At 39.3% G+C, this 12,415-nt stretch overlaps 1 protein-coding gene across 8 annotated transcripts in view; it reads left to right on the top strand.

Annotated features, from left to right (window-relative positions):
• LOC123774381 (mitogen-activated protein kinase kinase kinase 11) overlaps window positions 1-12,415 on the top strand; it is a 118,719-nt gene that overhangs the window by 62,431 nt on the left and 43,873 nt on the right. For all 8 annotated transcript variants that reach the window (XM_069307798.1, XM_045768600.2, XM_045768598.2 and 5 more), the window contains exons 4-7: window positions 1,007-1,187; window positions 2,589-2,737; window positions 10,146-10,321; window positions 11,926-12,157. In XM_069307798.1, coding sequence (XP_069163899.1) covers window positions 1,007-1,187; window positions 2,589-2,737; window positions 10,146-10,321; window positions 11,926-12,157 — 738 coding nt within the window. The remainder of the gene's footprint in view (window positions 1-1,006; window positions 1,188-2,588; window positions 2,738-10,145; window positions 10,322-11,925; window positions 12,158-12,415) is intronic.

Genomic DNA, 12,415 nt, shown 5'->3' with positions numbered 1-12,415 from the left:
GCTTCTTTGTGTATTTTATTTACCATTAATCTTACACCGAAAGCAACATTTCCAATATCTCTAGTTCCTTTGGGTACTTAGTGTTTCCCCTAGAAGCATATAAGGAGAGGGTTCTGGGAGTTCTTCTACACTCCGAACCCGGCCTGAGGCCAGGCTCGACTTGTGGTAACTTGTCACCGTTATAACTTGTCACCCTTGTGTCACCTTGTTCATCTGCCACCAGTGCCAGCTAGTCTGTCCTGATCTATTTCTGAGTGTCAGCTGGCTGTTAATAGTTGGTTGAGATTTTGATATGTAATGCTTTGCCGATGTCTAATATTTTATCATAACTGTTTTTTTATTTTTTATTTTTTTATGGTGGTGTTGGTCAGGATATCTCGGGTGGTGATCTGGGTGTGAGTAGAAATTTCATGTTTTTTGTTGTTCACAAACAACAATTGAAGATAAGACATCGGCAAAACACTACATGTTAAACAATATCAACCAACTATTAACAGCCAGCTCATACTCGAGAGCATTCTACCATCCCCAAGATCAAGACAAAATATCCAGCACACTGTGCTCCTGATAACATAAGAATTAAGGAAACTACAGATGGCCTATTGCCCCATGCAACATCTTTCTTCACCTCAACCTTCTTGGTTAATGCAATCAGGTGCTCCAGAAAATTTGTATTATGCTGCATCTCTGCCTTTGAAAATGTTGACAGGTTCAATGAAATACATCACTTGGTATCACCCATAAAAAACTACTGTAAAATGTACTTTATAGTTAATTTGTCAACTTCCTTTTCAAGCCAAGAACAACATAATAGAAGATTCGTGTTAGAATCATTGATCTAACCCTTTCTGGTGTGTCTACAAGAAAGTAATATGTCTACAAGAAAGACTGCTACCAAAATAAATATTATATACTGTATATCTAAACTGTTAGGCTAATGTGTGTTGTTAATTTGATCATTATATTGCTATGGTGAGGAAGACTAAATGCAGTGTTTATGTTTCAGTGCTGTTGAGTGAGTGTATAGACAAGAATGAGCTGCAGTTCAAGACACTGAAGATCACAGACTTTGGGCTGGCACGAGAGGTGTCTAAGACAACTCGCATGTCTGCCGCCGGTACCTATGCCTGGATGGCTCCAGAGGTCATAAAAACCTCCACTTTTTCCAAGGCATCTGATGTCTGGAGGTCAGTGCTCTGTTTAACTCTAAAGTTTCCTTTCTTCTCCACTTGCCCTCTTCTCCTTGATCTCTTTCTCTTTCAGTTTTTCTCTTTTATCCCCTCCCTTTTTTCTTTCTCCCAACCCAAGTCTATTTCCCATTGTTTTCCTTCCTTCACTATATCACCTTCCTGCCAGTGATCATTGCAAACACCTTCACATGACCATTCTATTCTTGCCGTCTCTTTAAGAATTTACTTTGTTCAAATTGCCATGTTATCTTGAGATTATCTTGAGATGATTTCGGGGCTTTTAGTGTCCCCGCGGCCCGGTCCTCGACCAGGCCTCCACCCCCAGGAAGCAGCCCGTGACAGCTGACTAACATCCAGGTACCTATTTTACTGCTAGGTAACAGGGGCATAGGTTGAAAGAAACTCTGCCCATTGTTTCTCGCCGGCGCCTGGGATCGAACCCAGGACCACAGGATCACAAGTCCAGCGTGCTGTCCGCTCGGCCGACCGGCTCCTATTCATGGCAATTTGAACAAATGTTTCCTCTTGATGTTTGCTGTTACAATTGAGAAAGATAAATACAATGGAAAGGGGCAAGAAACTAAAAGATAACTTGAACAAAAAGAAGAATGGTTCAACAAGTGAACACTATAGTCTAACTCGAGTGGAAAGTAATAAAGTTGGTGCTAGAAATAGGAGGCCAGGCACAAAGTACCGTTTACGAGAGGAAACCCCTCCTGGAGAAATAGAATTAGTGGTTGAATTTACACTAAATCTGTCACCAGAAGCCCACATGTAATGAATATCATCAGCTGTGTCTGCAAGGTTGTCCAACATAAGAACTGCCTTTAATTATTTATTTATTTATTCAGGATCATCTTTTACCGCATATGTCAGACCAATTTTTGAATACTGTATGGTTCACTAGGATATAAGTGCATGGTTTGTTGAAATTAGGCAAATTATCACTTCCCTTATTTCCGGCTTTTCTGGCTTTCATCAACTTATGTAGGATGTTTTGCTTCGCTTGTACTTTCTGGGTTTTACTCAGTTATAAGTTTGATTTTGAATCCTCCATGCTCCTTCCGACTCTGAAAACACCATATTTTGGTCCTGGTGTTTGGTAGGCCTATGCAAGTCTAGAGGCCTGGTAGTTCTGAGGCTGTTTGTGGTACAGAACCAATGTACCAAGAACTACTAAGGCTGCCCTGAAAAACGTCTCTCATTGAATTCAATGTTGGATATTATAATTTCAGTCATGGTAATAATTCACAATACAATACTGTATCTGTGGCCATTATAACTGTATCACATAAGGGCAGTAGATTAATCATGTCTAAGATGAAAAGCATGTGTACTGATAGTTGCATTGTCACCATATGTAGTGATGAATCACATCATCTTTTCTTTCTTACACAGCTATGGTGTGTTGCTGTGGGAGCTTCTTACTGGAGAGTCCCCGTACAAGGGCATCGACACCCTGGCTATTGCTTATGGGGTTGCCATGAACAAGCTTCGACTACATATCCCTACAACTGTACCCACCAACTGGAGGAAACTCATGGAGGGTTAGTTCTCATTTGTCAGTTTTTCTGATAAGCACACTGTGTGTGTGTGTGTGTGTGTGTGTGTGTGTGTGTGTGTGTGTGTGTGTGTGTGTGTGTGTGTGTACTCACCTAATTGTGCTTGCGGGGGTTGAGCTTTGGCTCTTTGGTCCCACCTCTCAACTGTCAATCAACTGGTGTACAGTTGTGTGTGTGTGTGTGTGTTTATATATACAGTACTGTATACAGTACAGTATATTATTATTGATGATAATCTAAATTTTATAGAGGTACTGTAATCCCATATTTTATGGTTTAGATACAGAGCAAAGGGAAAAACTTTACACACATCTTTTGAGGCTATTGATCACGCAAAAAAAAATTGTGGTGCTTTGGTGTAATTTTAAGCACTGTAATACAGTATATTGATGCTTCCTCGGTCTAATGAACATCGACTTTATTTAACGAGGTGTTTTGCCCACGATCATATGTTTCTGGTTAAGCTGCAATTGGTGATGTGTTTTGCCCAAGATCATATGTTTATGATTAAGCTAAACCACTACATTTGTGATGCTTGTTAAATCATGAGTAAATGCTATGAGATGAACAGGAAGGAAAAAGCAGTTAAATTATGTGAAAAGTGGTATGCATGCAACCTGATGGGAACGTGTGTGACGCTGAATGTAACATGATGGAAGTATGTGTGGCTCTGAATGTAACACGATGGGAACGTGTGTGGCTCTGAATGTAACACGATGGAAGCGTGTGTGGCTCTGAATGTAACACGATGGGAACGTGTGTGGCTCTGAATGTGACACGATGGAAGCGTGTGTGGCTCTGAATGTGACACGATGGGAACGTGTGTGGCTCTGAATGTAACACGATGGAAGCGTGTGTGGCTCTGAATGTAACTCGATGGGAACGTGTGTGGCTCTGAATGTAGCACGGTGGGAACGTGTGTAGCACTGAATGTAACACGATGGGAACGTGCGTAGCATTGAATGTAACACGATGGAAATGTGTTTATTACTGAATAAAACATGATGAACGTGCATAGCACTGAATGAAACATGATGGGAACGTGTGGATCACCGATTGTAGCATTAGGGTAATGTGTGTGGATCAATTAATGTAATATGATGACAATGTGTGGATGACAGTGTGTTACAAGACTGTAACACGTACTGCACTGGTATTGTTGGTAAAACAGTGAATATTTCACCTCGTGTTAATGTTGGTAGTGTCAAGGGTTATAAATACTACAAAAGCATGATCTTTGCAACAAAAGGTTATAGATTCAAGCGAAGGAAAGAAAGGTGTCAAAAAATATTAGTTCTCTTTTGCAAACAGACTGATACACGGTTGGAACAAGTTAAGCGAGAAGGTGGTGGATACCAAAACTGGCAGCAATTTCAAAGCATCATATGACAGAGTACAGTACTGGGAAGATAGGATCACCATGAGCATAGCTCTCATCCTGTAACTATACTTAGGTAATTACACTTATTAATGGTAAAGGTGGCTCTTATGATTGTATAAGGTCTATGTGATGACTGAAGTGTGAATGGGTGTTTAATTGGTGTAGTTTAGAGACTGAGGTACAGACCTAGGCAAAGGGGTACAGACCCAGGCAGTAGGTTACCAACCCAAGTGGAGGGGTAGAGAGTTAGGCAGAGGTATAGACTCAGAGGTTATTTTGAGATCTTGTGGTCATCTTGAGATTTCGGGGCTTAGCGTCCCCGCGGCCCAGTCCTCAACCAGGGCTCCTTTTTGTTACACACCCCCAGGAAGCAGCCCGTAGCAGCTGTCTAACTCCCAGGTACTTGTTTACTGCTAGGTGAACAGGAACATCAGGGTGAAAGAAACTGCTCATTTGTTTCCGCCTCCACCGGGAATCGAACCCGGAAACCTCAGAACTCCAAATCTGAAGCGCTATCCACATAGCTGTCATGCCACAGAGTGGTACAGACTCAACGTACAAACACACAGGCAGAGATATCAAATAATATATTTAAAGTGCACTTTTATGTAAAATGTAAGTTAATGAAATAGTACTGCAGTTGTCGTTGCCAAACACCTTGGCCAACCCTCTCACTTTCCTCCATTCACAATCAATTTAGCCTTTTCTTCTATAATGCTCCTGTTGCTTCAACATGCTATTGTTTGACTACTACTGCCTTTTGATATCTTTTCTACTCACAAGTATGAATTATCAAAAGCAAAGTGGATGAAAATTCTTGAATATGTATAGGTCATGCCACACGAGCACAGGAAATAACACATGGCCGGGAATTCATTTAGTTACAAAATGACTCTCGTGGCAGCAGAAAGTCACATATACAAAGTATATATATTTTACAATTTGTAGTGTATACTGGTACTGAAATTGTGCGAGTTACATATTCCAAAATATGCGTACAGGTGTGTTGCATTTCTGAGCAATCTCCCCATGTAGTTCTCTTTAGCCTTATGCTCTGAACTTTTTAGGACAGACATATTTCCACCAGGCTTTGTGGAACTCCAGCTCCATTGAGACAAGTACCCTTGTTATATGTTTTGTCATGGCAATAAGCAGAGTTGAGGGGGAGTTCAGTGGATTGCACATCTCAATCCACAATGAGAAAAAACAGAACTTCAACCCTTTAACACACAGAACACTTGGAATCGGTCTTAAACTCTTCAAGCAAATCTTTGAAACTCAAAAGGTGCCTCTTGTCACAGTGCCAAAATTCATTCTGGATTTACATAAATTAAATGAATTGCCACTGACTGACTATCCCAGGTGCCATCAGATGACAGCTTCAGCATATACACTTGGTTGGAGAGGAAAGGCTACCTCACTGTATCTAGTGGTTATTTGAGACTACAGGACTGTACTAAGCTGTAGCGGCTGCTGATCCCTTAGCTAGGTGAATTGTTTTTTTTTTTTTCCTTTTTAAGATGTTTTGTCAGTCTTGAGTGCAGGAGATTTACCTGGTTGATACCTGGTTGATGGGGTTCTGGGAGTTGTTCTACTGCCCAAGCCCGGCCCGAGGCCAGGCTCGACTTGTGAGAGTTTGGTCCACCAGGCTGTTGCTTGGAGCGGCCCGCAGGCCCACATATACCTGGTTGATGGGGTTCTGGGAGTTCGTCTACTCCCCAAGCCCGGCCCGAGGCCAGGCTCGACTTGTGAGAGTTTGGTCCACCAGGCTGATTTCTTCTGCTTTATGGTTTGCTTAACTGCATGGTGCCCATATTGTATGCATGTTATTGTATAGTGAACTGCCACTTGAGGACCACACACGTGACAGTAGTAAGAGGAGGCTATGCCACTCTGGCCAATTTCAGAAATATTGAAATTTATGGATGGAGAAAGGTTAAAAAAAATCATGATAAACATGATACCTAAACTTTAATATGCAGTACTTGTATTGAAAGGTGGCAGTGCATGCTATTTATGGCTCCTGGTCCTGCAGTACAGGAGCCATGAGGAGAGACTGGAGGTATTAGATATGCCAAAGCTAGCGGACAAGAAAAAAAAGTGACATGGTCACTCCATAAAAGATTGAAACAGAAATTGACAAAATGGATCAGGATATATTTTTGAAATCTTCAGCATCGAGAACACGAGGCAATAAATTCCAACTAAGAAAATGAAAGTAAACAATAAGGGGGGGGGTAAATATTGTAAAAGCCAGTGTGACAGGGTTGAGTTGTGTGGATATTTTGTTCAAACTGTTTAGTTCTGGTCACAGTGCACTGCACACATGTCTCGGCTCACTGCTGCACAGTTTGTGCCTTAAAAATAATCTCCTGTTTTGGCTTGTGTTCAAGTTGGCATGACACTGCCACATCCACAATATAACAGCAGATGTTTCTATGGATGCTAGAACCTACACACACACACAATTCCTGGACACTTTCAGCTCCCATGTAATTAGCTCTCCTGAAATATTGATGTGATGGTCACTCCTTGAACTCCCACCACCTTCCTAATTGAAATATAACTATAGGGATGTGAGCTATAGGTTAGGGCAGGAATGGGGAATCTTTCATCGTATGAAAATCATATTGTACTTATCAATGATTTCATAAGGCTGCGCATTGTGTTATCCACTGTATGCATTCAAATGTGTAAAAATCAAACTTACAGATCAAGTTTCATTAATTTCAATTGCTTTGAAATGCCACGCTGAGTATCATAAAAAGCGGCATGGAGCCTTAAGGGTGTAGGATCCGCACCCCTTGGGTTAGGAGGTTCTATTTTCTCTCCCTTCCTCAATAATTCAAGCATTGCATATGTGTGAATCATGTACTGTGTGTGTGTGGTACTCACAGTCTGTTATTCTTTAATATCCTTTCATGTGCTGTCAGATCATCTGTTACAACTGTGCTCAAGTTTATCTATATACAAGATACTGTATAAATCATTAAGGTTAGATACAACATATCTGTGGTTCCGGTTACACTGAAATGCGGTAGATAAGTAATTTGTTGTAAAGATTAATTAAGTGAAACTTTAGGTGGTACATGCATTATTGCAGATGTTAATAGTTGCTACTAAAGTCTCGAGACAATCAAAATTCCGTTGTTGTTGCAATTTTAGTTGCACATAACACACTAATCTTTAGCATGTCAGTAACCTGAGTTGTGCATTCTTTGCAGATCCTCAGCTGAAGAGCATCACTGTGATGCTGCTGTTCATGCTCTAGCAGCATGGGCAGATGGTGCTATGCTAAGATGCACACTAACATCTCTAACCCGAAGCACCGAAACCCCAGACAACACATGTTAATGGTTTAAACCAGGGGTCAGGGCTGTGATTGCGTGTACATGTCAAGATACGTCGGGTGCAGTGCCTAAAAATTCAGGCGCCAAGCTCTCCTGGGTTTAAGCCATTCACAAATCCCATAAATATTTCTGAGAATTTCAGATTAGTTTTGTGCAAATGCAGTGTTTAGAGTTACAGTCTGTTAGTGGGAGAGCTGTATAATGCCCAGTGGTCAATTAACTGGCTTTTAAGTCTTAATTCCCCATTCTCATTTGATCAAAACTTGGTGTTAAAAAAATGTGTGTTGTCTGGGGTCCTGAGGATAAGCTGATTATGGAACTATTGTGCTAACACCATATTATATATTTGTGTTGCCAACTGTAGCTTGAAGTATTGTACAGTCTACTCCTTTATTATGCAAGGAGATTTAATGCTACCTGATTTGTGCAAGATAAACATTTAGAGCATAAATGTGTGTCACATAGTCAGCATTTGGTTTACTTTTTACACAGCATATCTCCATAAACATTGACTGAATCAAGGTAAGAAATGTTAATAGAAAAATCTTTAAAAAACAAACAATTTTGAGATGTGGTAAATCCACAAGTGTTTCATTGAAGATTGTATGTAATGTTTTCATTTTGGGTGATGAGTTCTGTTCAGAATGGATATCATGTCATATTAAATATTTGTTTAATTGGTGTAAAAATGTTCATAGAATCGCACTAAAAAAACACATTTTGTTGCAAAATCCTTGAATGCTATATGTGGAAGTCATGCTCAAATATATATTTTTGAGGCAAGATGTTTTCTTTTGCATTAGATATTCTGTTCAAAATGGAATTTGTAGTTTTATTATTTTTAAAGCAAATGAATGTGTTTTTAATAGTCCACATCAAATAAAGTATATTTGTAAATATTTATTTTGGTATAGAAATCGCATAATGTTTTTGTGTGTATTTGGCATAAATCATATTAACAATATGGCAATAACTTCATACTGACACCTAATCCAAAGGAAGGGGTCATGAGTGAGTGTAACCTGGTCAGGTTGTGTTCGTTGCATGTTGATATCCATTCTTCTGGGGTCTGTTTGAGTACGTTGTCATTGTATAGTATTTTCAAAAGGTTGTATGGCAGGCGCCAGATTCACGAAGCAGTTATGCAAGTACTTACGAACGTGCACGCCTTTCCTCAATCTTTGACGGCTTTGGTTACATTTATTAAACAGTTTACAAGAATGAAAACTTGCCAATCAACTGTTATTGTTATAAACAGCCTCCTGGTGCTTCGGAGTTCATTAACTATTTAATAATTGTAAACAAAGCCGCCAAAGATTGAGAAAAGATGTACAGGTTTGCAAGGGCTTGCGTTACTGCTTTATGAATCCGGGTCCTGGTTTTTATGTAGAGGTGAGTTTTGCCGAGTCGATAGGGCCAGATCATCTTAATGATGCACAGTGTCATTAAAGTCTTAGGATTTACAGCACTATAAATGTGTGTATACTATGGGATACTATACACACATTACTAGAAATTATTTATATTTTTAGTATAATAAAATTGCTTTGAAATGCATCACGCTTTTCAAATGAGATCTTTGATTTGTGTTGGCTTTTTTCTATCTGAGGGAGAGAGGTTATTTTATTTAGCTTTTTGTACTGTACAGTAAATATTTAAATTCATAGGATTGAAGTGAACATTTAGTCTTGCAGTACTTTATTCCATTTTCTATTCACAGGTGAATATTTTACATTGGCAACCTGCAAACTGGTTCCAAAGACTTGTTTTGACTTTGACTTAATCTTAGAATTTTCATAGAGTGAAAATTATGGGCTCTCCATAGCCCGTGCTGCATGGACACTTCGTTCTGAGTAGCTAAATCTAAAACAACAATAACAGCATGAAAAATGTATACACTTGATTGATAGTGTCATTAATAACAGACCATCATATTGTATACTGTATCTTAATTACCAGCATTAATTTGAATCTTGACTTTGCAGTTTATGCAAGTTTGTATAATTTGTATTATGTGAAAAATTTGTCTGTCTTTCCAATAATAGGATATTTTTTGTGCAAAATAAAATGCTCATGCTGGCACATATTACATATGTATTGCCACTATTTTGGAAAATGCTGCCATATTCCCCTCTCACATCAGGTAATATTCACATACTGGGTTCACAACTTGGCCCACTGGTCTGCAGTGATTGTTGGCAGTGGAAAAATGTGTGTATGTGTACTCGGGAAGTAACATCACTTTGTATACTGCACCAAAACGCTGCTAATATGGTACTAATTGAAACATTTTGTTTGATAGTCATAATAGTTGCAACTAGAGGAAGAGAAAGTTATCCATTTTCAATAGTTCATTGACAGGTTGTGTTACTAGTACTATTCACCTGTAAACATTACTAGGTTGGATGGTAACTCGGAAAAACACGGAAATGTTTTAATTGCCGTTGTTTATTACTGCACATTGCAAATAGCTGCTGCTTGTCAATGTGATTTTTACTAAAATGTATTTATGAATTTCAAAATAAATTTAGAGTTGGGCAGGTAACTGGGACCACAGAACAATTTTTTTTTTTATTCATCGTTCCCTAAATAAATTGGTGGAATTACTGGAAATGTTTATATATGTATATGAAGTGTAATATTTTTAAATATTGATTGTCAGGTTGTTGGGAGTTAGATCCACATGCTCGGCCAATATTTGAGGTGATCCTGAACAAATTGGATGAAATTAGCCGATCTAACTTCACTCAGACGCCCCACGAAAGCTTCCACACGATGCAGGGACACTGGAAGGTGGAAATTGAGGAGAAAGTCAATGAGATCAGAATGAAGGAGAATGTGAGTAATAATAGTCAATAAAGTATTGTGTATGCAGACGATTAGTCACAATAACATTGCCAAAGAAACGATGATCAAACCACAACTCGGAAGATGGAGAAGCAACGATGTTTCGGTCCGTCCTGGACCATTATCAAGTTGTGTGATGACACTACTTGATAATGGTCAAGGATGGACCGAAACGTCATTGCTTCTCCATTTTCTGGGTTGTGGTTTGATCATCAAAGTATTGTGTAGACTGTAAGGTAATATTGGTTAATTAATACAGGTGCTGTACTTGGTGTTGGGGTAAATGTGATAATGTGTGGAATAAATGTCTTTATTCACTGTGAGTATACAAGTGGGTGATGATGCCTCCCAGCATTGTAGGTACTGTACATGGTGCAGCGAGTCGCATCCCTGCCATTGTATGGGGGGGGTGGAGTGGGGTGAGAACCCATCTTTCCAGTACTGCTGTCTACTAGAGATGGAATTGCCTCTTATGTTTTCTTATTTATTTAAAGTTGATAATTATTCTTTCGTCATATTATTAGCCTTTTCTCTGAGAGCTGATGTATCTGCCATTCCCAGAAGTGGGGAAATTGGTAATAATGATGAGTGAATAAATGGAAATTACCAATACAGCATGGGGTGGAAAGCAAGGATTTTATATTAGTATTTTCTTTGTGTGAAAATATGCACCTGAAAAGTGGAAGTGCATAGCCTTGGATGGAAGTGGTTTGGTAGCAGGGAATGAGTGATTAACATTTGTTTGTGTAAATTCTCATAAAGTACTTAACATTTAGTCTTGTGAAACACCTCGGATACTGCTATGAAATTTTTACTAGCAAGATGGTGCCAGTGTGTGCATTGGTGTATTTTGAAGGGTTGGATATCACTTTCAAAATCTTTAACCTTCAGGTATCAAGATGTATACTCGGACAGGGTTACAATCCAAACATTGCACACTAAACATACTCGAAGGTGATAGTGATCCTGAACCCAACAAGGGGAGTGTTAAAGGTAAAAAATGATGGCCCTCGGGGTTTAAAAGCTACTGGTGATAATGCTGCACATAATAGCAAGGTAGTACTACAGTATATTCAACAAGCATATAAAACTGTGTTATATGATAAATGACTCAAAGGAAGACAGGGCATCATAAGCTTTGCCAGTATCATATAAAGCACAATTTGGCAATAAAACCTAATAAAAAATACTTCTCTATATACAGATAAGTAAACACACATGCATTTAGTACTTATATGCAAAAAACACAAACTTGCCTTATCTGCTCACCCTCCCTCCGTAACCTTTTCTTTGCTTATCCTTAATGTGTCTCGTATTTCCTCTTTGCTGCTCTTTCATTATCCATTTGTTTTAAGTAGCCATTGTTTGGTAATCCAGACTCCTCCTCTTACAAGTCAATCATTTCTCAATATTATCATTATTTATTCTGAGTATCCTTCTCACACCTAACATGCTCCTCAGTATGTCCATCTGTTATTACCTAAGTTTTTTGCACTGTTACACATATTCGTACCTAAGGGTTGGAACAATCACTACTGCATGGTGCCCTTTAGCTGCTGCTATTCATAACCTGTTCTACTCCTCGTTTGTTGCAGGATCTACGATGTCGAGAAGAGGAGGTTCGGCGAGCATTAGTAAAGCAGAAACAGATAGCAGAGCAACTTAAGAAACGAGAGCAAGAGTTGCACAACCGCGAAATGGACCTTTTGCAGCGTGAGATCTCCATAGCCATCCAACAGCAGTCGGCGAAACCCACACCAAAGAAACGTAAAGGAAAGTTCAGGAAAAAGCTTCTCTCAAGAACCCATCAGATCTCTGCTCCATCTGGTAAGTTGGAGAAAGTTTCATTATGTAGCAAGTTCATGTTTAACATGTGTATATTATAGAAATACCTTGATTGTCCCTTATGCTAGCAGGTTTGTGTAAAATATAGTTGAAGTTAGAAGCACATTGCTAACTGGATAAATGTCTGTGTGACTGTCGGAATTGGGGCTCATGTGCGGCGAGTGTCTGGTGTGTGTGTGTGTGTGCATTATAAAGAACAGCATTCTGTGCCATCAACACCTCATCAGCTGTGTTGGTGAT

Source organism: Procambarus clarkii, chromosome 61 (assembly GCF_040958095.1).
Source record: "Procambarus clarkii isolate CNS0578487 chromosome 61, FALCON_Pclarkii_2.0, whole genome shotgun sequence".
Classification (NCBI taxonomy): Eukaryota; Metazoa; Arthropoda; class Malacostraca; order Decapoda; family Cambaridae; genus Procambarus; species Procambarus clarkii.
The sequence above is the reverse complement of the archived record's forward strand: the minus strand, read 5'-3'. Positions and strand labels throughout refer to the sequence as shown.